The following is a 27,727-nucleotide window of genomic DNA, read 5'->3' as shown; positions in this document are numbered from 1 at the left end:
AGCCATTCTGCTTTATGTTTTTCCATACTTGAGCACTTTGTCATTTCTATAAGTGCTGCTCCAAGCGCAGGGTATAGAAAAAGAAAGAAAACTGATTGCAGTTAAAACATAAAAGATCTCCTCTTTAGTTATACTAGCATTTAGGAGTGGAGGGAAATTTTTGTAGCAATAGTTCTAGTACAAAAAGAATAGGTTTTCTTTGTATTAATATCACCACGGTAGAATGTTATATTTTCTATCATTATTCGCCGTTGTATTTTTTATTTGCTGCTGATCTAGTTTCGTCGAGCAACACTAAAAGGAGCGCAGGCAGGGTAAGGAAGGCTCAGGTAAATTATATTTGAGCCAAATGGCTACAAGATGATGAATTTCGTCCCGCTTCGTTCTTTTATCTGCACCTGGAAATGGAATCACGTACACCCTGGGTAATTAAAGTCAGGAGTTTTATTTTACTCATATCTTGGGAGAGAGACAGTCTCTCTCTCTCTCTCTCTCTTCTCTCTCTCTCTCTCTCTCTCTCTCTCTCTCTCTCGTTATCCTTCATCTCCAGGCATAAATCCTCGTCATCTCCAAGTGTATGGAACGGCCTCCCGGCACTGAAGGTTTCCGCAGAGTTTCAGGAACTTCTGTGAAAAGCGAAGTTTGAATGAAGTCCGGTAACTGATGACCGGTTTTAGCCAAGTCTTGTCAACTTACGACCTTATGATGACGACGCCCAATTCAGACGGTTGGTTCGGTCGATCTGTGTCACCCTCCACAAACCTCCTTAACCGACATCCATCCATCCATCCATCCCACCGCCCTCACCCCTGCGCTTCCTTCTTGTTCCATTTATGACTAATTTAACACCATACGGTAGTTATGGAGATGAGGAATTCTCTTTGGACGGGAGTTTAATTACGGGAGAGATAGGGTCGTTAGGGGGACGGACTTGGGAGTCCCGCGCTCGTCATCAGGCCTCTTGATGAATCCCGGCCTGATTGACGATGGTGATTCCTTCGGCTGCTCACAGAAAGATGGGGTTTGGCAGACTTGGTGGTGATGGTGGTGGGGTTGACGAGGATGGTGATGACGATGGTTTCGGGGAGGAACTCGTTATGTAGTTATCTCTTTTCATAATGGTTATGGTTTGCGTTTGACCGTGTACTTGATGGCTGGCATCGTGTTTGTGATCTTGGTCTAATGACTATTGGTTGTGGAATTACTTTGCTTTGTCTAGAGTGTTTATGACCTCTCCTAGAACCGGCTTGAGTTGGATACCAAACTTAGTCTGTATTGATATCTCTTCAAGATCATTTTGCAAGAAAGATTTCCAGCGGGATGTATGTGGATCTTAATATGGTGTTCTTGTGGTACATGTCGAATACGTTTCATCTATAACCCGTGGCTGTAAAGAGGTTGTTAGAAAAAAAATACATTTGCAAGAATATGATTCCACCCTAAAATCGTCCCTTTGTTTTCAGTTTATTACGAAGACGCTTCCCCGCGTCCATTGTGTTTCGTGTTCACTTGTTTTGCATCCCTTGCAAACACAGCGGCTTAGATGTTGTTGTTTAAAAAAGAAAAAAAAGTGAATTGCACGTGTAATAATAATACGCAGCATCCACTATCCGCATCTCTTATCTCGACCAAGATGCTAATAGCTTCCTGTGGGTTCCCTTCTCACTCATTTCCTGCCGCAAATTACATCGCCATGAGGATCTCATGCTGGGGGTTCTCTCCCGTGACCTTTATTCTCCTCCCGTTTACTCATTTTTTTTTATTTATTTGTTTCTTCACTCTCGTTCTCCCTTTGTCTCTTCTTTGCCCTTCTTCATTATACCCTTTATTGTGTATTCCGTTGCGCTGAGTTTATTGATACTGTTCCCCTCTACGTCATTGTTCGTTGCATTGGTGCAGTCTTCTTTTGTTTTCCGCCGGTAGTTTTAGGTTTAACGTCAAGAAATGCATTCACGTGCATAGTTGCTGCTGTTGTTTTGTTGTTCTCAAATGCGGGGCAATGGACGCAGGCGTTCTGAAGCACACCGGGAAGGAAGCTCTTTAGCATAAGTAATGTCATTTGCATTTCTCTGTAATCTTTTTTGCAAGCATTCTAGAATGCCAAGTTGCCTGATGCCGTTTTTTGTATTTGTGCTTGCTGGCATGAGAACAAGACATAATAATACCAAAAAAAAAAAAAAAAAAAAAATATAATTAATCATAATTAATGTAATAATAATAATAATAATAATAATAATAATTAATAATAAAACTATTATTATTATTATTATTTTTTTTTTTTTTTTTTTTTTTTATTATTATTACTATTATTAGTTAGTATTATTATTTATTGTTATTATTGTTAGTTACATTAGTTATTATTATATTTCCTAGTTATTATTATTATTATTATTATTATTATTATTATTATTAATAGCAGGGTTGTTTTAGAGGAAAAAATACGACTGTTTAGTTTCATCGGTCTCACATTTTTTAAAACTTTTGTTCACGTTCCTTACATGCATAATCCATATAACTTCCTCTTTCAGAAAGTGTACTCTGCGACAGTAATACAGGGTAAGCAGTCGCAATCGACATTTCCGACTATTTGATGACTTTGACACAGCTTAACAGTGACACTGTGCAGTATCTAGGGAGACAAAAGTTGTAATGCGTGGATGGATGCAAGGGATCCTGGCACCAAGCTTACGAAAGTTATAAGCGGTAGCAGAATGATTATGAGTAAAAGGCTGTTCATATTCCTTTGAGTTTGTTCAGCCACGCGAAGAGACTGAAAGTGGATAGAGGAAAGAGAAGAGGGACGCATCGAAATTCTTGAGTTGACGGCGTGTCGGAAAAGCTTGAACGAGAAGGCCGAGACATCCGGGAAAGGCGTGTATGGGGAAAGTAGGGTACAAGCGAGCGTCGTATATGGTAGGATGTGCAGTAACTATTGCTGCGTTTTTTGTCCAACGCTCTATTATGTGTATTAACTTATTTCTTTATTTAATATGTGGCTGACTTAATTTGCCAAATAAATCATATGTGTTTCCGTAAAAGTATGTTCCTTCCATCTAGATGATAATTCAGTTTTATAATATGATTTTACGGCGTGTTCATATTACTTAGTTGTGTTTTAACTGAAGTAACTGGAGTTTATTGTCATATTAATTCGACGTTTATTATGCGTTTTAACAGTAGTTTATTGAATTATTATTGTCGAAAACGTTTGTGCGCCATTTTGCACTACTCGGGAGTAGCATATTCCGCTCAACTCATCCTTGTACCGTCCTTTTCCTGCATGTGGCCCGCGCTCTTACTCTTTAATTTACTGCAGAGTAATTTCGAAAATCATATGCAATTCTTTCATATTGCAAGCTCCCTTGGGGTGTCATTAATATTAGAATAATTTGTTATATGTTCGTGGAAGGGAATATAATTTTAAACTTAGTGTTATAATTTATTTTCGGCAAACGTGTTTACCCACTCCCGGGTGGTCTGCTTGCGTAAACTCTCTCCTTTTTATAGCAGGAAAGCTGCGCCGTTTTTTTCCTTTTGATCTTGGTCAGGAATCAAACAAAAATTCTTATCTGCAGATGGGTAATGTTGTTACGTATTGCGTTACTTTGATACCCAGCAACCTATGCATATATAGATAGATAGATAGATAGATAGATAGATATACGCACATGCTTAATTATGCAATGCATTATATGTATACATGAGACAGAGAGACAGACGGACAAACTGAGAAAGGCTTATAACAAAGTAATCGATCATCAATAATATTAAATAATATTTCCATTTTTAAAATCACAATTATCATTGTTTCGTGCATAGACATTCAAGATGGCTTAACGGTATCGTAAATGTTCCAAAAGTAAGGACATTTTTAAGAAATTTGATGTCTTACTATAGTCTTGGGTTCGTGAAATAATTATAATAAACAGAGCCAAAGGTCTCACAATGTCATATTCTAACTTAGAATAGATAAATTTGCATTTTTATACTGGGTGTGTGTGTATATATGTGTGTATATATATATAATATAATATATATATATATTAATATATATAATATCTATATATATATGTATTGTATGTGTGTGTTTGTGTGGGTGTGTGGAAATGAACAACATGGGAACGTGTTTCACAGAAATAAATTTCTGATTCATCATGGGACCGAACCTCGGTCTTTTATGTGAGTCCAGTCCAGGGCATTAGCAATTCGGGCACAAAGGTCATAAAAGGAGTTGAAACCTGAGTACTTACGTGCATAAGGCTTTTCCTGAGCAGGCGACTAAAGCCTAACATTCCATGTGTTCATTTCCCTAATATCTCGCAGTGAAAGGGTGAAGTCGAATGAAATCTTAGCAGTTCGAGCGCTGATGGGTCCGGGAGTTGGGTAAAATTCGCTGGTATGTTAGGCCTTTGTCGCCTACCCGGGAAAAACCTTAGGTACTAAGTACCCAGGTTCCAACTCCTTTTATGACCTTTGTGCCCGAATTGCTGATGCCCGTCTCTCCAATGAAAGGTCAGGGCACTACCAATTGATATCCACACAGGTAGTTCAGTTGGTAGCACCCTGGCCTTTCATTTAAGAGACCGAGGTTCTAATCCCGATGTGAGTCATAGATTTATATGTATATACCTATGTGTGTATATTTGTGATTGTGTAGTTAATCTGCTTGCTTTATTTATTCATGAGACAGGTAAGATCAGTCATTGAATTTTATTTACTTGCTTGGTTTGTGGCATATACCCTGATACGAGTCATTATTTTTATCAAAGCAGTGTTGAAGGGCCAAGTGTGTATACGTGTGTGTTTAATATGTGTAGGAGATTCTGCGCTCTGCCAGTGAGTCTTATGTGGCGGTTATGAAGCGGCTGATGTTGTGGAACGTTTCTGTACTGAGTAAAATCTAGTCACTTCTAAGGAATCAGATACAAGGAAGATAACAATGCATGGGAGTCGCGCCCACTGTTGCCACGAAATACTTTATTCACACATGATAGACCAAATTTATATTAGTTGTATATTGTGAGCAATATTTGAATATCTTAAAAGATATGGTTGGCTGAGAAATCCAAGGGCTCTAAGTGTTGATTGCTCTAGAACTGAAGGTTGTTTGCAAATTTAGAATCTCCCCTGTGTATCGCTCCTCTGCAAACTTAGCAGATGGTCACACTCATAAAAGTACATTTAGCACTTAGCTTAATGAACGTTTGGATGAGTAAGAATACGACTGCCAGTATCCACAACTGGATCGCAAGTCTACAGCCCTTCAGTTAGCTCGGAAGTTTGCGGCCATAAATCTGTCTGATTGTTTGTTAACTGTCGTATTGATGGTAGCTTTAAAAAAAATTCAGACGAAGGAGGCTCTCTCCGTATTAAAAGACAGAATTCTCCTCTGCATCCTATAAGAAGGACTTTGAAGGAAAGCATTACCTGTCTCTTTCTTCTCTTCCTCTTTCTCCTCCTCCGTTTACGGAGTGCGTGAGGGGCAAGCACTAAAAAGAAATTGCCATTGCCCCTCGTTGTGTAATAAAAGGTCAAGAGACTGGTGGCCTGAGAATTCATTGTCATCGCGTTGCTGACCATTACAAAGAAATATGAAAAGAGGAAAAAGATTCCCAATAGATTTCAAAACAAAAAAAGGGTTTTTGTTTGCGAAGTTTGCAGAATTGTCACATATGTCACAAGAATGATGAGACTCTTTCGATCTCACACGTGACCATCCATTAGTGATAGGATGGCAACTATATTTTAATCGTCGTAACTATTTTCATCTTAAAACCCTCGCCTTCGTATTTTCGGTTCGAAAATAAAAATGTATTTTGTTAAGGGAATTTCATCGTTGATCTTCTTCTGTGACGGTTTCTCCAAATACCTATTATGGCTGTGGTCTTGGGAACTTGTACTGTTAACTAGTACGGAGTGGTTATATTTACACGAATATTTAAATTCATTTTTAAAATAGTATTTGAGAATATGTTGGGAATACCTTGGGCCTCACAGAATTGCATCTTGTAACTGATTTTGTTAAACAAGATGTTCTTTGACCCTCTAGTAATGAAAGGGAAGTGTGAAAAATGCAGATGGTGACGGAAGCTGCAAGAAGGTTAGCGAGGTGTGAGAATGGATCAGTGCCTTTTGAGTCTGGTCTTATGGAAAGGAATAGAGAGCGTTTGGTGGGTGAAAATGTATAATAAAGAAGTGGTGGGATATTGCGAGAGCCTTGATGAGAGGTCCGGATATCTTACAAACTTGCAGATGCTTGAAAGATGAAATTTCATGGCGCAATCTGATCAGCTATCTGTGTAGGTAAACGAACAAATAAGTTTTCTGCATAGGGGATTCTACGATTCAAATTTCAAGATACTAAATGTGGACCGGTTAGTTGTTTTTACTGGCTAGATCTCTCTCTCTCTCTCTCTCTCTCTCTCTCTCTCTCTCTCTCTCTTCTCTCTCTCTCTTGTATATATAGTATGTGTGTGTGTGTGTTTGTGTGTGATTACATGTCAATCAATGTATCTTTTAAATAGACCTTTCCCTCCACCCCCCTCCCCCTTCACAGCTTCAAAAGTCAGAATCGATTCACTGCGTCCGTATCCCTACTAATTAATTGTAATTAGGAGAGTTGCATGAGTTTATACGGATGAATATTCCGCTGTTAAAACGAAACTGTCCACATTTGTGATTTTAATGATGATTGGCGTCGAAGCGAAGTCCCCGAGGACGAAGCCGTCAAGAGAAAGCGGACATTGATGTTAAATTGTATTGATTTTATGCTTTATGTATTGTTTTTTCCAAACCCGTCCATTTTCTCAAGTGCGTCTTTTATTGTTTGTTTCAGTTCTGCGAGATGACTTCCGTGCGTCTCCTGCTGACACGGTGGTTGCCTCCGGTGAAACGGCATTGTTGGAGTGCATACCCCCAAGGGGCCATCCCGAGCCACTGGTCAGATGGCGTCATAATGGACAACTAATTCAAGTCCCAGAGTCTCACAAGTGAGTTACTTTTCCTCCGTTATCCTGAAGTAAGTTGTTCTGAAAAACGATCGTCTTTCAGTCATGCTATGTTTTGTATTAAGGAGACTACAACGCACATAGTATGATCTATGAAAGTGGGTGATCGAGGTGCTGGTAGTATGGTTTTGGATTTCAGAAGTATGCTATCTTCGTTGCTTAGTATTTTGGTACGTTATTGTAATTTTTCAGGACACGGTTGTTCTACTGGAATACGTGAGAACATTAACTGAAAAGAAAGAATGAATAAAAAAATATAGGCCTTAGGGCATTGTAATGCATGGCGCGTCTCTCCAGAAAGTAAATGATAATAACATGAATATTTTTATTATTATTATTGTATAGCAAAGTCAAATAACCATATAACTGTCGGCTGTAAACAATTTTAGAATTATTTTGAATTCACGAATTACTTGGGTTTTGGAAAACAGTCGGTTTTTTCTTAATCTAAATTGACTTTGTAGCACCTATCAATAGAAATCAGATCGGTAGATCTAGGTAATAACTCCGCGTCGGTTATTTCCTTGGGAATTACAGATCCTTATAGTAATTAGGCTGCTAATTAAGAATTTGCCATTATTTTTGGGGGGTCGACTTTAATTAGCACCCAGGGGCTAGTACTAAACAAGCCGAAGTACATTAATTGACGCCCCAATCCTGAGTGGCTGTCGTATTCACTGGAACGTTTCTTGTAGTCCGTGTAGAGTTATTGCCCTGAACTACCATCTGATCTTTTGCTAAGTAGGATATTGTTAATTCTTTTAGATTTTATCATTTTACTACAGAGAATACTGACCTATCCCCACAAGCATATATGCTAAGAATATTTATATGTGCCTCCATTAAATAATCTTCCTACAGACATGAAGTTGTGGATGAGGGCACACTCGTGATACGTCAAGTAGACCAGCATGATGGTGGTCAGTATACTTGTGAAGCGTGGAACCTTGCCGGATCCAAAACTACGACACCCATTAACCTCTATGTACATAGTAAGTTTGCGATACTTTCATGAGAAGCCATCGGTTAAGGACATATATTTACAATGGCCCATGTCTGGGCCAGCTCTTAGTTTAGCGTGAAACCTCTACTATGAGATTCAGAGCCTTTGTTCCGGTGTTTTTCCGGAATAACTGTTTATATGTGCATTTGACAAAGATATTACTTAGCCATAGTATGCTTTACATCCCTACCTAATTTTCGGCAACATTCATTATCACTTATATGAGAAAAAAAGTATATTCATAAGAGTAAAATTAAGCAGCCGAAGACACTGGCGGAACACTAGTGAATGGGGTCTTGAAAGTTATACGTGACATAAACATATGACGTCCTGACCCCTCCCACAAGGTGATAACGACAAACAGCTATCTCTGATTTTCTGAATGAATATTCGTACCTTGTCAAGGCTTCAGGAATGGCGGATATGATAAGTCTAAATTCTACGTATAATCCTATCTAATCCTTTGCAATTATCTATTTATTACAATGATCGTCACCGTCATATTAGGAAAAATATCAAAGGAGTTACGACGAATGCCAAAGTTTTCTTTACTTAATTAATTTGTTTGTAAATATATAATTTTTCAATGGAGAAATAGTGATAGAAAGTAATTTCTCGAATTACTTGCTGAAACCCTTTTCTTCAAGGATTCCAGTGCTCGACCTCATGGCATAAATCCTATATAAATTAATACTACTACTACCACTTCTACAACTTACAAAGTGTAAACAAGGAGTATTAGTTGTATTTCGTTCTTGCCAGAGGTAGAGACTTTCACGAATACCCAATTATCCATCTAGGAGGGGCAAGTTAATGACGTCATGAGTTACCGTTCGAAAGCCTATTCCTCTGAGTTTGCTGGCGATGTCTACAAGAAGGTGGTGTAACTCTTATAAATTACCAGAATTGTGAAACTTTCGTGATAACAGAATACAGTAAAAAATTAGGTAGGGATGTAAGATATCCTGTAACAAAGTGTCACCTTTGTTGTGTACGTTGGTAAAATTTTATTCCGGAAAAACACCGGGACATCGTGTTTTTGTGGTATTTTGGTCATGTGAGAAACAATATTTTAGTCCAAGTGCTTGGTTAGCAGGTGACTTGAAATGAACAAATGAGAGGGCCTAATTCTGCTCTCATGTGTCATATAGATGAAAAGGTCAGAGGTGAGCAAATTATTGAAAGAAGCAAGTAAAAAATGCCCCGAAGTTTCTTCTGTGTAATCGATTTTTCTGTACTGCATATATACTGTAATGCTGTATGAGCCACAACCCTTGAAACTTTCAGACACTGCTTGGTGGTGGCCTGTCCAATACCTTTGCTAGAAACATAATAATGGCTAACTTTAACCTAAATAAAGTAAAAACTACTGAGGCTAGAAGGCTGCAATTTGGTATGTTTGATGATTGAAGGGTGGATGATCAACTTACCAATTTGCAGCCCTCTATCCTTGGTAGATTTTAAGATCAGAGGGCAGACATTAAAAGTGTGAAAGGGCAGACAAAGCCATCTCAGTGGTTTTCTTTTACAGAAAACTAAATATGTAATCAAAGGTAATGGTCTTGTGGGTGATGTGTATGTGTATGCCAATGATGAGACAGTAGATGTAATGAAGTTGGTTGTGGAAGCTGTGGTGAGGTGGGGGAATACCGACCTATTAGTAGAAAAAATTGCTTAAAAATTCCATTTTGTACCTGAGAGAGTGCACACTGTGCCCTAAACAAACTACACAATGTGGCGCACCTATGGTGTGCTCATAAATCCTCAACTCAGAGAATAAGTATTGTATTTCGCACTTAAAAAATTTTTGTGACCTCTGCTGGTGTTCTCCTAATGTGGGGAAACACCAACCGGTGGGTTGGGGGCACCCCCAAAAACCAAATTTCCTATTTTTAGTATAATGACACTGATAATTAGGCTTCCAAGAAGGCAGTAGGCTAGATCAGAAAGACTTAATGACATTAGAAATATAAATAGGTAAAGTTGAACCCACCCAATAAAAATTAACTGTTTTTAGCATAATGACTGATATTGCATCATAATTCACTAAATATCACCTTCAGCTTTACACAAAAATGCTGTTCCACTTTTTGTTATGTATTTTGAAAATATTCAATATTTCAAAATATTTAAAACTTCAAAAATATTCATAATTTCATGCATCTGTGTTGGTGGTCGATATTTTCCTGCATGTTTACGGTTGGTAGTCCCCCGCACCTCCTTTTTTTTTTTTTTTTTTTTTTTTTTTTTTTTTTTTTTTTTTTTTTTTTTTTTCAATATGGCTAAATGTCGTAATGAAACTTAACTTATGAGAAGCATGAAATATTAAAATAGACATCCATAAAATCAATTTTCTCACCTGATAAACACAGGCTTCATGATGGCGTAAACCTGTTGCTTTTGTGTTGTTCACTGAGATGGTTGCTGTGTTGGTGGTGAGTTTCTGCGCGAAATTTGAAATAGTTTTCATACCTGAGCATTCAGTTGGTGTTCCCTCACGGTTGGTAGCCATCCACTTCACCCTACATGTGATGCTTCCCTATTTCAGTATTAGAGATTGAATATGGGGGGGTAACTATTGTCATCCTATACTGTATATCTGGACGACTCTCTCCTGTGTATTGGACGTGGTACATTAATGATAAAATTATTAGACATCAAATACAGGATTGCTCTAGATAATAGAATTTCTCATTTCTTGTTTTTTTCAGTCAAGCCTACTTTTCTGAGAGGTCCAAAGGACACAGTAACATTAACAGAACGGACAGTAGAATTTGAATGCCAAGTGAGTGGTGATCCAACACCGCAAGTGTCTTGGCGAAGACTTCGGGGACCCCTTCCAGAGCATCGTACACATATTTTAGATGATCATACTTTAAGGTATTGAAATATTTCTCAGTTTTTTTAATGTACCATAAAACATCCTGAATGTATCCAAGCCAAGATGGAATAAAAAAAAAATCCCCTTCCCAAAATTCTACATTATATCCCTTCAGTTTCCCCTCCATCTTTTTGTAATTGCATTATTGAAGCCTCCATGTCAGTTTTGCTTTTAATATGTAAAAATAAACGGGCAACCTTAATGTTTTCCCTTTATAGTACTTTTGTAATAGAAATCTGCTATTTCTTCAATACTGTACATAATTTAAATCTGTTGTTCAGAGTGGAGAAGGGATCACTTATTCAGAGGTGGAAAGTAAGTATAGTGTGTAAGGTCTATACTTTTTCCTGAAAGTTTATTTAGATTTGTTCCTAATCCACTCGGTCTACGTAGGCACTCCTTAGACTCCTTACTCTTGGAGATAATTTAATCTGCTGCTTCCCAATTTTATGGGTTAGTGAAGAGGGTTGTGGTGAGTGGCAGTTTCTATCAAGGGTTGCCAGCTAATGTAAAAAATATCAGTGCCTTCCTGTACCACCATGACACAGTCAACTCCTACCACCACAGCTAAGACCAAGAAATAAGCATCATGATCAGGATGATTGGGAAAACAAAGGTGGAGGCAAACCAGATAGGTGTAGTGAGTAGGGTTCAAAACCGGTCAAGAATAACCCGTTATTAATCAGTTAAAATTTTTTTGTTCAACTGGTTACTAGACCTTTTTAACCAGTTAATCGTTTATCATTCATTTCCGACCACATTAGGTTGATTAGTATTAACTTTTAGCACTTCATGCAAGTTACGTACTTTACTTTAAAGATTTTATGTCTAATGCTAATGTTTATGAAAAATGATGAAGATAATTATTAAAGAATAATAATGAAAAAGAAAATAGTGCATTCTTTCGTTATTCATGACTCAAAAGATGAATTTATTCTTTTGTTTAGGATTTTATCATGGTAGATACTATTTAATTTTCTTTGCCCTTCAAGCAGTTTTGTTTTGCATTTTATTAATCGGTTAATAACCGGTTATGAAAATTTCAGACTAATATTAACCAGTTTTGTGTTTTGCAGTTAATTTTGAACCCTAGTAGTGAGGCATGAAAGATAGAATCAGGTTTCAGAAGATTGTATGGAGAGAGAAAAAGGAATGAAATGAAAGCAGGCCATTATAGTAAAAAGAGATGAAAAAACTGTTTGGGAAATCAATTTGCCATAACATCCATTTTTGTTACTTGGATATTCATTAAAAGGCTAGGATATTCATCAGAATGCACCAGACACACAACCTTATCCTATTGAATGATGAGATAGAACTGAATTTATTAGTCTTGACTAGTTGCCTATTGATATGGCCTCAAGGATGAGTTTTCTGATGGTCAAGTGTGTCATGCATAAAGCAACAAGTAATTGGACTGGATTGCTTGCACTCTGGAAGTTCCTGAATACTGGTGCCAAAACTCTCCTTCAGAAATGAGTGTAACAGAATTTCAAAATTCCTTGTACAGTGAGTCCTTAGTCTTTAGTATTTCTTACACTTGAAGCCTGTAACATGAATTATTGATTATTACTCTGGGATTCTTGTTTAATGAAAATTAGTAGATGTGGTGGTAATTTGTTTTTGTAGTTGAATGTCTATATTTTTATACCCTTTGATATACTGTATTTCATTGAATTAAGTGTGTAAAGTACTGTTCCCTTCTTCCATTGTCTTAAAGAGAAACCTTAACCTACATTGTATGTGGAATTTATTTTCATGAACCTATTCAAATCTATAATTGCAGGATTAGTCGAGTGAGTCCAAGTGACGAGGATACTTACGTCTGTGAGGCTGTTAATGTTGTCGGCACTGCTCGTACCAATGCCACCTTAACTGTGTACAGTATGTATGGAATTATTCAGTATTATTATTATTAAAAGTAGTTTAACCGGACCACTGAGCTTACTTTCAGCTCTCATAGGGCTGGCTGAATTATTCAGTAATTAGCATCAATTGTAGGAATCTCAGTGTGAAAGTGTGACTGACTTCATTACTGCTTGAAAGTTATTCTGTATAGTTTTTATTGGTTTTTCTAAACTTACTCCTACTGGCATTTAATAATCCTAAAGTCTTCACTAAGTAATATTGACAATACATGTGCTTTACCTGTTAAGATTATAGTCTAGTATATTTTTGTATAATACATATATAATGTTGAGGTTATATTGTGAAGGAATAATTTATTTTGAATACATGTATTGTTTATATTTCAGCACCACCTGAATTTTTAGTTCGGCCTCAGGATGTACGAGCATCAGCAGGATCTTCAGCTGCATTTGAATGTCTTGCTGTTGGCCGACCCCCTCCTCTCGTTGTTTGGAGTAGACAAGATGACCACAATTTGCTACTTCCTCGACAGGATACTCCTTCTGGTGAACCAGATGACCGACCCAACGTTTGGGTTAATGCAGAAGGCACACTTATAATAAATGAGGTACTTTTTTTTATTTGCTATTACGTACATTGTGTACAACTAGTATTCTGGCTCTGAGCAATTAAACAGCCATAGTTAATGAATAGAATACACTGCAAATAATTTGCTTTAAAGTACATTTGAATTCAAAGTTTAACATATATTTTTAATTTATACATTGTATTATGTTATTTATAAGATATCTTTATGTATATTAGGTTAGCCGAAGTTTAGCTGGTTGGTATTCATGTGCTGCGGTATCTGCTGCTGGATCTTTGGTTGCAAGAGCCCTTCTTGATGTCCCTGCCCCAACACTTCATCCTCCTCCTGTATTTGTTGTGAAACCACGTAACCTCACAGTTACACCAGGTGCTGTTGCGTTACTTGTTTGTCAAGCTACGGGTGACCCCCAGCCAAGAATATCTTGGAGCAAGGACGGAAATGATCTCGCTGAAAATGATGCAAGGTACATGCTCTTGGGCTCTGGAACACTACAGATAAACGGTGAGAACATTGAGCAGCTGGTGTAATATTTTCTGTAATTCACTATCGATTATTTCATTAGCAATAATTGAATTTCTTATTTTGATGGTTCTTAACCCACATAATCAAATGTAGTGCTTTGTGGGTTATATAATAATTTTGCTTGTACGGTACGTACATTGATTAGTGTCCATATATTGGTCCTCAGATAGATAAAAAATTAACATGCAATATATATGCCTCTTAATGGAAATTGGAAAAATATTTGTACCTGCCTATTGTAGGGTTTTGTTTGCATAATTGTTCCATTCTATCAAGTGACCACTGCTGATATAGATTTATCCAGTCTTTAGGTTATAGGCTGAGTCTGAATTAGCTTAGTATAATCTAGTTGGAGGGTCTTATTTACTGAGGCCATAGGAGCTGGAAACCTTTGCTAGAGTTGCCCTATCAATTTCAGTTTGGGTTGGTTTTGTCAGTTTGATCACCAGAAGGTATTTCTAAATCTGCTGGTTCCCTTCAGTCTGATACAACAAGTAAAAATTACTTTTATATGGACTTTTATTCATGTGAAAATTAGGTAAAATGATATTGATATTTTTTTTTTTATAAAGTACAGAGTATAATTTTTGTTTGAAAAAGAATTTATGTATGCTCAGATAATTGTAATTTAAAAAAAATGACAAGTTATTGTCATTTAACAGCCAAATTCATTTATTAAATATTATTACAAGTCAGTGGTAATTTGGTTTATAAATTTTAAGAGATATAGGCTATATTTCTGGGTTCGACCTGTGTCGGCCGGTGAAATGTCCCTGTAGCACACATTTTTAGGTATAAATAGATGCTAATACATATAAGGATGGTTTCTTTAATATTCATGGTAATTTAATTATAAATACGTTAAAGTTGAAGTGAATTTAGAGCTAAATTTATACTGTTTTTAAGGCCCATATTCATGACATCATTACATATCTCAATACTAGTGGAAGGAGAGAATCATAAGGTAGTCATCCCAATCTAGCCATACTCGGATCAAAATTTGTGAGGATAAAAGAACCGGAAAGATGATTGAATGACAAAATAATTACCACTTGTATTGTTGTCTCATAATTTGTTCATATTACTTACATAACATTGATTCATCCTGAGGGAAGAAACCAGAGATCATTTGCTTGAAAATTTTCATGAACTACAATACTAATGTAAAAAAAATAAGTATGTTGCCAAAACTGAAACGTATTAAAGGAAGTGAAAGATACTTGGGGATAACCACCTAGAAGTTGACTTTTGTTATGCTAAAATACTATAAGGTTTCCTGGATGTAGCTGATAACTGATTAATGGCGTCAATAACTGGTTAATGGCACCTCTGTTAGACATGTTATGGCGCCATAACTCTTAATAGCACCTTATGGTGCAGATAACCGGAACTCGGCGCATTATGGTGCCATAAATCGTCAATTTTATGGCGCTAGACAAGCCTCATAAAACCGAATCGCCGTTAACTGAGTCCACCGATAACCAGGGACTGCCTGTATTATTATTATTATTATTATTATTATTATTATTATTATTATTATTATTATTATTATTTTATGAACAAGACCCATGACCCCGCCCCACCGAGAACATCACGATATATTATAAGGCCTTCATGCATTCTCAATACCACGAGGAGGAGAAGGCGATGAAGAAGATCATTAAAGAAAACATCCTCCCCATTGAAGAAGGCAAAATAGTGGACCTTATAATATACTACAAAAACCGTAAAACAAAAGACCTTATCATGAAAAATAACCCCTCACCGCCATCAGGAGACACCCCTCAAGCAGACGAACGTAGTATACCAATACATACATATGCCCCGCCTGAGGATGTCCTGGGAAGTACATTGGAATGACTACCATGCGTCTTGCGAAGAGAATCTCCTGTCATGCCCAAGAAGGGGCTATCAAGAACCACGCCCTCACCGCCCACCGAGACACAATCTCCCGCGACTGTATCATCCGTAACACCAGGATAATAGGGAGAGCACCCGACCCTCGCCGTCTGCGCCTCCTGGAGGCGTTACTCATCCAGGAACAAAAGCCCTCCATGAATACGACACAGGAGTCCTTTTTGCTCCCGACCTGCATCCGAAGAAACACTCCAACAACGGCAAACATCACCATATCGCCGCCCGAAAACGCCCCAATCCAAGACGACATTAATATGACGAATAATACCAGCAGTGACATTAATACGATGAATAATACCAGCAGTGACGTCACGCGGCCTTTACCCAATCAAAACGAAGCCCGGCGTGATGTTATGCAGCTGAGAAGATCGGCGCGCCTGCTGAGCATGCGATCGGAAGCTGGCTTGAGCCCGCCGCCAGGCAGCCAATGAAAAAGAAGCTCCCCACCCACGAGCCAATGAAAAGGCAGCGGCACGACGCCCCCCGCTGCGCCACCGCAATATAAGCAGCTGGACTCACCTTCTCACTTCAGTCCTTCACCCACCTCCGCCCAAGAGGATGTCTGAGGTTTATTCAGACGAAACATCCGGAAAGAATAGAAAGAATAGAAAAGAAATAGAATTTAACATCAATTCTATCTGTAATAAACTCTACGGGATATACCCGAAAATTTGACTACCCCAACTGAAATTTTTACCAATAAAATCCAATCGTTCTACCTGATTGAGATATGTCAACCTTCGGTGCGTTGCTCACCAGTTTAAGCAACAATGAGAAAGCAATAATTAGAAAAATAGAGAAGAACCTGTATAAAATTAATGCAGCTGAGGCAGCAATTACTTTTAATAAAACATATTATTATTATTATTATTATTATTAGCAACAAACATTTATTTACTTTCCACCTAGAAATAACAAGTGGTAAGTTATGTATTATACATGTTAAAGCTAAATACTGATAAGCTGCTAATTAGCCATCCTTTCTGATACAGATGTTAGAGCCGGAGATCAAGGAAAGTATACATGCACAGCTACATCAGAAGCAGGTTCATCAGCTGTGAGCAGCATTGTCGAAGTCGTTGAACCAGATAGTAAAATTGCTAGTAATATTATGCCTGCTCCTGATCCAAATGATTTACCTGGACCACCCAAGGCCCCAAAGTTACGTGCTCACAATTCTACTGCAATTACTATGTACTGGGCTCCACCTGATAATGAAGGAGCATCACCAATTACTAGTTATAGATTGGAGGTAAGAAAAGTAATCTTTTTGGCATTCTTAATATTTTTTTCTTCCATATGTAGTAATTGTAGGTTGTTGACTCCTATTTTTATAATGATTTTTGCATGCAATACTTTCTTAGATATTTCATATTGATATGGAAGTAAATTTTGAAGTTTGAAATTTTTTGCATATTCCAAGATGTCTTAAAACCAAATTTGATTGTTTTATGATTTGCAGGTATGGAGTGGCCGTGGAGATTGGCAACCTATAGAAGACCATATTCCAGCTGAATCGTATACACTAGCTGGTCTTCAACCAAAAACTCAGTACCGAGCTGTAGTCAGGTGAATATCTCTGCATTTCATAATGAATTTGCAGTAAATAATATATGTGTAAGAGTTCTATGTATAAAATTCTCTCCCACCAGCTATGGTTTGCATGAAACAGACAAGAGCAATTTTAGGTGTGATTTCTACCTTGGAGTTTTGCTGATATTTTAGATTGTCACATAAGATGTTTAATCCATTATCCCATTAAGATAGAATTTGAGGCAAAGGGAAGTATTTTTTAGTGTGCTTCTGATTGAAAAGAAGTTTATGTAATCCAAATAAAAGTCTGAAGGGCTAATAACCTTCACTGATTGTACCACATCAAAAAATTATGTAGTGTAATCAATGGCCTGGTGCATCAGCCGACATGACTTTAGGTACACCTTGAAGGATGATGAAGGCTCCTTCTAGTAAATCTGATCTAGCACATAAATTAGCTAGTGGCCTTTGAACATAATTTTTAGACCCTAATGTTTCTTGTTATTTGATTCCTGGAGAATTTGTAACTGAATGCTGACAAGAGTTGGAACCTTGGTTTCAGGCTTTGCCGGCTTTGTAAAATATAAAATGCAAGGCAAGTGAGCAGTATTAAATGGTACAATGTGTTCATGGTATTGTAACATGGTAGGTCCATTGGATTAGAAATCCTGTATTTAGCAGAATAAGTTTTGAAAAAAGTGTCTTTGAAGTTCAGTACCTATATGTATTGAGGAAGAATATCACGGATTTCGGCCATCTAAACCATAATGTGGCATACGAATGGTGTTGAATGTTGATCTGTATTCATCAGCAGAAGACCTGTGTTATCTGACAGATAATGGTGTGCAAAGAAAGAAATTGAAACCCACTATTTTCTGTTGTCCATTTCTCTGGCTTGCAAAGTTTACATTCTAGCAACCATGGAACATAAGAAATGTCAGCTCATTTATCTGTTATGATGTGAGTGCCAATTCCAAAGGCTTAACATATACTATTTGAATTGCAGTTCGCGCTTACTGGCTGCCTCATGATTGGTGCCTGGATCTTTCATCTCTGTTTCTTTGGATTCCATAAACAATAGAATGATTATTACCTTCTTAGCGGTTGTCCATCAAAGTATGTACTGTAGTTTCTGTCATTGACAAGGTATTGCTGTATACTCTTGTTTGGTAAATCTACAGTGCTATTGCAAGATGTTGAAATTTTGTTTAGCCTTATACATATACATGCATATCTGAGCCTCTCTTATAAATGTTATTAATACATGTACTATATGAAATTAATGGTATATTGTAAGCTTCAATTATTTATGAATGTCAAGAATAGTTTTCATATGATGTGCAACAAAAACTTCACAATTTATTAGGTTTGTTGGTATCTGTAAAGCTTATGTCTTTTTAAAGATCTTGCATATCAGTCTTAGGACTAGTATCCGTATTTTGTTTTATCACAACCCCCATTAATCATAAGTATAGTGTACCTAATATCAGGGCTGGGAGGTTCCCGGGCTTATTAGTCTTTTGTCAGAAGTGCTATCACTCATACTTCCTGAATTTCAAACTATCATTGTTTGAATCAACCGGTTGCATTGTTTATAGGGCCTGCACTGATACCAGCAGAACTACTATAACTCATTCCCCAGATTGTTTGCATTAACATGAGTTATCATTTGGTACTGATCAATATTTTTTTTTTTTATTCATTCTTGAATATAACAGTTCTTTTCGCATTTCATTGATCAGTAAGTAATAGGAATTTTAGTTAATGGGCTAGACTGAGAGATTCCTGATTTATAGGATTGATTTTTGTAAGTGCGTACAGTGCTCTGCTGATTACCACCTGAGTTTAGCTTATGCTGGTTTTTTTTCATTTAATTAGTGTTAGTATGGATGTACATGATTATTTACGTAATTTTTATCAATTGTTTTTATGGTGAAAGTTTTGTACCTTGAGGCAGTAAAGATTAGATATAACAAGTACTGGTTTTATAAAATTTTGCACATTTTTTTTATTAGCATTCTTTTTGACTCACTTGCACTATTAGTGTCATGCATATTCCCATTTTTTTTCTTAATTGTGCTCCAGGTAAATCTTGCCACACCTTTTAACTTCTTCCCAGCTGTCTAGGCCAGGTATGTTTGTTGCAGGTCACCTATCAGACATTTTACTGGTGGTGTGACAGGTATTGTTAGGGCCAAAGGGGGGATGCATAAAGGATGACCCAAGAATTTGAATACCAGTTTGTCTCACTTCTATTTCTATGGTACACAAGTTGTGCCAATAAGTGGTAAAAAGCTTACTTTGTTAGACAGAAGAATGCCCTCTTTTTGCTTTAATGGTCCTAGTTAATGCAATCGATTGAATTGATTGTTCCTGTTATGTAGCTGCTGCCTTTTGCTGTTAATGTTTTAGATGCTGTTTCTGCAATAGGGCCTCTAGCCTAGGTTACATTATGCTTCCTAGATCAAGTGAATGCTTCTCTACCCCTATCACATTGCAAGCTAATGGTAATCAGTAACCCTCTTGTGGTATTCTAAAGGAAAGGTAACTGTGCACCTCTCCAGATCATTATCAAAAGCCACCTCTGTAGAAAAGAAGAAAATGCAAGGCTGTGACTGCCAGAATTCATGGCTGTTGTCACGTAATACTTAACCATTTCTGATCTGTCTAGTGGTAAAGAAGGTATTTGAGACTGTGGGAATAGCAATACATTGGAAAGAGTCTGATCATGAATGCTCCTCATTTTGTAAGTACATCATCATCCCAAGGAAGACTTTGTCTTGACCTACATTGCTCATGCTGGCAATAGCTATACAAAGCCATGTTTACTCTTTTCTCCAGGATGCTTTCCACAGAAGGTGACCTCAGGACCATGAAAGAGAAAACAACACCTCTCTGGACTTCCCACCACATTTCTTCCAAGGACAAGCTATCAACCAGCTTTTTACTGAAGTCAAGCAAGCATTTCTCATTGGAAGGTTTCACCATGCTCCCCTTGTCCTATGTTCCTTTCCAGTGATTTTTCATCACTTTTATTTTAGTTATCCTCAAGGAGGGAAAGGAGGCAGTTACAGTTACTGTAAATCAGTGAATCCTCTGCTGTTTGGACAAGAAGTCACAGCAAGGACTCCAGCACAAAGACACTGACTAGCAGCTCCATCCAAAGGGACAAAGTTTGACTCCTCCAAGGGCCATATCTTGCTCAGAGAATGGGAGAATCAAAGGAGATAGGCCAGGAATGACATTCTGGGCAAGGATTAGTATGTAATGGTACAAAAATTAGATCGGCATCTACTGCATGTTATGGGGATCTGTAATAGTAGCAGCCAAAAACCTGGAGCATGAAAATCCCCAAACACCCGGGCACATGCGGTGACAAGGCCTAGAAGAATTGGAGGACTCCATGCTAACCAACAAGGCACATCCACAAATACACTGAAACAAAGAAATCTCAGGCAAACAAAGCAACCGGCTTGGCTTGAGAAAGAGGGAGAGCAAGCGACTACTCTCCAAGATGGTCAAAGAAAGACTGATGTGTCACGGTGTTCTATGCCTGGTTGGTGATTAGCTTCCACTTCATATATGCATGAGTTGCCAGATGCCAAAGATTCCTTGCTTTACAATCTTTGATTGTTTTTGACTAGTTTCCAGCTGGCACAAGAAGATTATCCTAATGTTAAGACCAAAAATTTGTTAGCTATGAAAAATACAAATTGATTAAAAATTTGTCATTTCAAAGACAAAGCCTGTATTTCAGAAATGTTGAATTGGGTAGTTAATATCTTTATAGTTACAGTTGAAAAATACCAAGAAAACACAAGGAGGCCTCAGCTGATAAATACTTGCTAACTCCCTTCCAAGAATAGTACTCACTCTCTGGAGGCACTCTCAGTTCCCTGTTCCTCATTACCATGATCCAGACAACATAGAAGACTTATTATTTCCTCAAATAGGTTTTAAACTTCATGACTCAACAGGAAGAATCCTGCAAAGAAGCTATATTCAGAGACCTCTGTTGTTAAGTAGTAATGATGAAATCAGATGAGTAAACCCCCAATTTTCCACCAACATTTCTATTATATTTAGGGAGGTTGTCTCCAGAAATACTAGATATATTAGCAGAATATTTAGTCCTCCATCTGAGAAACATTTTCAGTGAAACATTTTTTTACTTTTTTACTTGAAAAGTTAAAAAGGCATAGAGACCTTAAAACAGAACTCAATTTTAGGTTTAAGGGGAGAGGTTCCATTGTTCATCCAGGCATGTCTGCTTTATTCAAGGTGTACACATAACCAATAACTTACATATTCCTTGTTCACAAGAGTCTCACTTTGGATTAATCTTACACCATAGTCTAGAATGAGTTGGTTACCATAAAACATTAATTGGTAAATGTTTAGATCTATTAAGTATATAACTCATTTAGTTAGCTGATGGGTTATTTAATTATGTAAACATTACCAGAAAGCAAATGGTGCATAATTGCAATGTCCATATTTTATGAGTACAGGGGGTCCTCGAGTTACGACGTTGATCCGTTCTTAAGATGCATAGTAACACGATTTTCAGCGTAAGTCGGAACATTAAAAAATACCACATGATTTAATATAAATACCTATCAATAACAACGAGAGAACAATTCCTTACCTTTATTAATTTGGTTGGCTTGCACACTGGAGAGGAAGCTGCGGTGCTGGAGAGACTGGGGGAGGTTAGTGAAGAAAAAAAGAACCTCCAGAAGATGCTGGAGATGCTGGGGCAGGTGATTCTTGAGGTGAGGCAGAACATACTACTGGAGATGCTGGGGCAGGTGAGTCTTGAGGTGAGGCAGAACCTACAGAAGTGCTGGAGATGCTGGGGCAGGTGAGTCTGGGTTAGCAGAACATTCAGAAGGTGCTGGAGATTGTGGGGCAGGCGAGTCTGGGTTAGCAGAACATTCAGAAGGTGCTGGAGATTGTGGGGCAGGCGAGTCTGGATTAGCAGAGGCAGCTGAGGTAGAGGGTACAGGATCTCTTGCAGGCCTCTCTACCTTCTTAAAATACTGCTCCAGGTTAGTCTGAATAGAGAGCAACCTCTTTTCATCCAAGATCTCCTTGTAACACTGCATCAAATCCATGATGCCTCTGGAAACCCTAGTGAACCTGTCCAAGTTGGGATCCTGAGCCTCAAAAGTTGCCAACGCTTGCTGCAACTCTGCAAAACCTCTTGCCAAGTCCTGCCTTGTGAAAGCCTTAGGCTCTGGGGTGGGTGCTTCTTCTTCTTCCTCTATCATCTGCTTCTCCAGTTGTATCAGGTCCTCAGCAGATAACTCCTCGCCATGAGACTCCAGCAGCTCTGTAACATCATCAACCACCATCTCCAAATTGATTTCCTTACTCAGGGCAACAACGTTCTTGACAACTTGCTGAACTGTGTCCTCAAACCCATGGAAATCATTCACAAATTGAGGACAAATTTTCTTCCAGACACCATTCATGTTTGTTTGCTTAACCTCCTCCAGGAATCAGCAATGTTCTTTACAGCATCAAGGATGTTGTAGGATTTCCAAAAGTCCTTCAGAGTCAAGTCCTTCTTGGTTTCAGTTGCCTGTAAAGCCATAGCAATTGTCTTCGTAGGTAGTAGGCCTTGAACGAAGCAATCACTCCTTGGTCCATAGGCTGTAAAAGGGCCGTGGTATTAGGTGGAAGGTAAACCACCTTGACATTAGGGTTGAAGTCTCCCAGCTGGGCAGGGTGTCCAGGGGCATTGTCCAGCACTAGCAACACCTTAAAGGGGATACCCTTGGAGGCGCAATACCGCTCCACACTTGGAACAAAATGGTTTACGAACCAGTCCTCCAAACACTGCAAGTGTCACCCATGCCTTCTTGTTGGACTTCCAAATTACTGGTAGTTGACCCTTCCAAATGCCCTTGAGTGCCCTTGGATTTTCAGCCTGATACACCAACAAGGGCTTCAATTTGAAGTCGCCAGCTGCATTACCCCCAAGAAGTAAAGTTAGCCTCTCCTTGCTGGCTTTATGACCGGGTGCTGACTTCTCCTCCTTAGCGATGTAAGTGCGGTTAGGCATATGCTTCCAAAACAAACCTGTCTCATCCACGTTAAACACTTGCTGAGCAGAATAACCCCCCTCCTTAATTATCTCAGACAACGCTTTAGGAAATTCACTCGCTGCTTTCTCATCCCCACTAGCAGCTTCACCTTGCACTTTAAGGTTATGGTAATTGGCCCGAGCCTTAAATCGCATAAACCAACCCCTACTAGCCACAAACTCTTCACTTTCACTTCCCTCCCTCTTTTCTTTTTTCAACGCTTCAAACAATCTTTTCGCCTTCTCCCGAATCACCATAAGGCTGACTGGGATACGCCGTTGATTTTGGTCTTCCAACCAAAGCACCAATAACCTTTCCATTTCAATTATTAGACCACTACGCTGCTTAGTTATCACTGTCGCTTTCATAGGAGCAGATCCTTTCACATGTTCAACGATGCGCTCTTTATCTTTGATAATGGTAGCAACGGTCGAACGGCTAAGGCCAAGGGAGCGGCCAATGTTTGTTGGCGTTTCTCCCTTCTCAGATTGCTTTATAATGTCCACTTTAATTTCCATGGTGATGGCCTTTCTTTTCTTCGATGCACTACCATCAGAAGAGTCAGCCTTGCGCTTGGAAGCCATAACAAAGAGCAAAAAGTTACAAAAACGATACAACACGAGGGAGAGAGAGGCAGTGTAAACAACCAAAATGGCGTATGGGCGAGAAATGAGCGTAGCGAAGCGACGCCGTCCTCTCCCCCACAAAGCGTATTCTTCCACCGTGCGCCCGGAACTAGTTCGCGTTTGTTTACGTCGCTAAACCGCGTAAGACGGAACGACGCATAATATTATTTTTTATATTTTTATGGGGGCGCGTTCGTAACCACGAAACATCGTAAGTCGAGACCGGCGTAACCCGAGGACTTACTGTATGGTAATACATACAATATAATTGGATACAGTAAGTAAAGCAAATTTTACTTAAAGTATCATTATCTTTAATACAACTGTGGTAATTGGCATTTGCAAATGGAAACTACTGACCACAAAAAAAATTTGATTTTTAGAGCTGTTTGATTTTTAGAATTTCAGATAAGGGATTTTAAACCTGTAATACATTATGCAAGTATGTTTTTGTTAATGTTTACTGGGACCTTTTTGTGTTTTTTGTTATGTATACAAATTATTCATTGCACCACATATACAGTATTACAATACACTGATAAAACAGGAAGAATAATTAAGGAGGATAATATCAAGATGAATTGTAGGGCAATGTAAAATTAGTGTTAATATTTAACATGCAAAAATTATAGAAAATACCAGCAGCGGCAAGGCTTACAAAAATGTAATAAATTTTAAGGACATGAACTTAGGATCCTCAGGTAGAGGAGAGGCTTAAGGGCTTCGCTGACATTCAATATACCACTGAATCACAGCAGTGGTATCATTCTTTACAATAATCAATGGTGAAAGTAATGAAAAAATGCATGCATACATACAGCACCTGTGGATTGCTTTGTGTATGTTTGTATGACATTACAGTAAATTTTGATTGTAATACCCTGTACTGGTCATAATTTGTGCATCATTTGTATGGAGCAAAAATGTTCTAAAAACAGTTTCTATGATGGCGTAGAGTAATCATGTCTTCTTGAAATTTTAAAATAAGCGTATAATTAAAAGGTCTTTGTGAATTTCACATAAATATATGCTTAAAAAAACTAAATTATGTAAGTAGTATTGTCATAGTAGAAGTAATAATGGATGAGTAGCTTAAGTAAAGGATAATCTTACGTACTTTGTACAGTATGATGCCACCATTGCTTTCCTTTTTAGATTTCAGGATATGTTTTATGTGTTTCTGTGATTATTAAGTGGTCACTTAATCTACAGGGCTATGAATATGCATGGTGTCTCACCAGCATCTCCAATATCAGAACCATTACTAACAGAGGACCATGATGGTACAGGGCAGATTCCTGTTGAAAATGAGAAGCAAGTTCGAGCAGTTCTGTCTCAGCCACTAGTGACACTACTTCAACCCACTCCAGTTTCTTCCACTTCTCTGAGACTTACATGGAAGGTAAGCTTTATGAAATACTGTATACAGCTGATTCTCCTAATACTAGGTTATTCATAAAGTTACAGTCTTCTTCTTCCTAGCTTAAACCCATTTTTATATGGGGTCGCCATTGCGAATGAGTCGTCTCCATCGATTTCTGTCCTGTGCCTCGTTCTCATTTATACCTTTCAATACCATATCTTCCCCTACACAATCTCGCCATCTCTTTCTTCCTTCTACCCCGCACTTCCATTTCCATCGTATGTCTTCCAACATGATGTTCCTCCCTTCGTAACAGGTGTCCATACCATCGAAGCCTTCCTTCCTGTATTTTCTTCAATATTTCAACTACCTTTGTCAATCCTCTTATATTCTCATTTCTAATCCTATCTTCCCTTGTTACTCCCGACATCCATCTCAACATTTTCATTTCTGCTACATCCATCTTCTTCTCTGTTTTCCTCATACTTTTTGCTTCTGTTCCATATAACATTGCTGGTCTGACCACCGTCCTATGGAACTTTCCTTTCAATTTCAGAGGGACCTTCTTGTCACAGAGGACCCCTGATGTAGACCTCCAGTTATTCCATCCTGCCTGAATTCGGTGTCTCACCTCTTGGTCCATGCTTCCACTATCCTCTAATACGAACCCTAAGTACTTGAACTTCTGTACTTTCTTTATTTCTTCCCCACCCAATCTTATGCTACTTCCACTGTCCTCAGTAATACTGGAACACATATATTCGGTTTTTTATCTGCTTTTTCTCATTCCTCTCTCCTCAAGTGCTGCTCTCCATCTCTCCAACCTCCCCTCCAACTCCTCCCTCCCCTCTGAACACAACACAATGTCATCCGCGTATAATATGCACCATGGCACTGCTTCTCTAACATCCCTGGTCATTACATCCATCACCGTGTTGAAGATGAATGGGCTAAGTGCTGACCCCTGGTGTGATCCAACTCCTATCTCAAATCCATCCGTCTCTCCAACACTGCTCCTCACTCTAGTATACACATTCCTGTACATCTCCTGAATAATTCTGACATACTTTTCCGGCACCATCTTCTCCCTCAAACATCTCCATATATCTTGCCTTGGCACTCTGTCATAGGCCTTTTCAAGATCTATGAATACCAGATGCAGGTCTCGTTGATTTTCTCTGAATTTCTCCATCAGCTGCCTTATGCAAAATTTTCCCTCCGTTGTGCCACTTCCCTTCATAAATCCTAACTGTTCCTTCCCTATTCTCACTTCCTCTCTCAGCCTGCTATCTATTATTCTTTCCAAAATCTTCAACGTGTGAGACATTGGTTTTATACCTCTATAATTACTGCATTCTTGGACATCACCTTTACCTTTAAATATAGGTATCAATATGCTTTCCCGCCATTCTTCTGGTATCTTTTCTTGTTCGAATATTTTTACCATCAGATCATACAAGATGTCTACCCCTTCCTCTCCTAAGGCTTTCCAAACTTCGACTGGGATTAAGTCAGGTCCTGTTGCCTTCCCATTCCTCATTCTTTTTAAGGCTTGTATCACTTCATCCTTAGATATCCCCATTACCATTCCCATGTTTGCTTTTCCATCCTCTCTTACAAGTCTTTCATTTTCTTCATTTAGCAGTTGTTCGAAATAATCTTTCCATCTTTTCCGGATGTCTTCTACCTTTTTTTTTTTTATGACCGTACCATTCCTATCTTTCATTTGCTTAATACGGGTGATGTCCTTTGTTCTTTTATTTCTTACACTTGACAGTTTGAGCATCTTACTCAACCCTTCCTTGGTTTCCAGTTCATTATAAACCTCTTCATATGCCCTTGCCTTAGCTTGAGCTACCACCCATTTTACCTCTTTGTTTCTTTCTCTTAAACTTTCTCTGTCCTCCTCCAGCTGTGACTCTTCAAATCTCTTCTTTGCCTCCCTTTTACCCTTCACCACTTCCCCCACCTCTTCTCCCCACCACCAGCTCTCCTTTTCCTCCCATACTATTCCAGATGTTTCCCCTAGTATCTCTTTTCCATGTCTTCTAATCACTGATGCATTATGCCTCCACCATTCTCCCACATCTTCAATTCCCAGCACTCTTCTCCTGAACTCTCTCTTCTTATCATTATCCCTCCCTAACAATTTATACCACTTGATTTTCTTTACCCCATTGGTTTTCGTTTTCTTTTCTCTTTTCATCTTTAAATCCATACAAAGGAGCCTATGTTGGGGGCCACGTGGTCACCTGGGATAACTTTACAATTCCTAACTTCCACCACCCTTGATCTATTGGAAAGGAGGTAATCTATTTGTGTGCA

The 27,727-nt window shown here is 38.3% G+C and overlaps 1 protein-coding gene across 1 annotated transcript in view; it reads left to right on the top strand.

The window, feature by feature from the left end:
- The window catches only part of LOC135197476 (roundabout homolog 2-like), a 176,708-nt gene that overhangs the window by 124,087 nt on the left and 24,894 nt on the right, over positions 1–27,727 (top strand). Inside the window, exons 4-12 of the mRNA XM_064224541.1 lie at positions 6,836–6,989; positions 7,869–7,999; positions 10,722–10,890; positions 12,678–12,775; positions 13,147–13,367; positions 13,565–13,850; positions 16,781–17,040; positions 17,251–17,357; positions 25,252–25,441. Coding sequence (XP_064080611.1) covers positions 6,836–6,989; positions 7,869–7,999; positions 10,722–10,890; positions 12,678–12,775; positions 13,147–13,367; positions 13,565–13,850; positions 16,781–17,040; positions 17,251–17,357; positions 25,252–25,441 — 1,616 coding nt within the window. The remainder of the gene's footprint in view (positions 1–6,835; positions 6,990–7,868; positions 8,000–10,721; positions 10,891–12,677; positions 12,776–13,146; positions 13,368–13,564; positions 13,851–16,780; positions 17,041–17,250; positions 17,358–25,251; positions 25,442–27,727) is intronic.

The sequence above is a fragment of the Macrobrachium nipponense genome, chromosome 21 (genome assembly GCF_015104395.2).
Source record: "Macrobrachium nipponense isolate FS-2020 chromosome 21, ASM1510439v2, whole genome shotgun sequence".
Classification (NCBI taxonomy): domain Eukaryota; kingdom Metazoa; phylum Arthropoda; class Malacostraca; order Decapoda; family Palaemonidae; genus Macrobrachium; species Macrobrachium nipponense.
The sequence above is the reverse complement of the archived record's forward strand: the minus strand, read 5'-3'. Positions and strand labels throughout refer to the sequence as shown.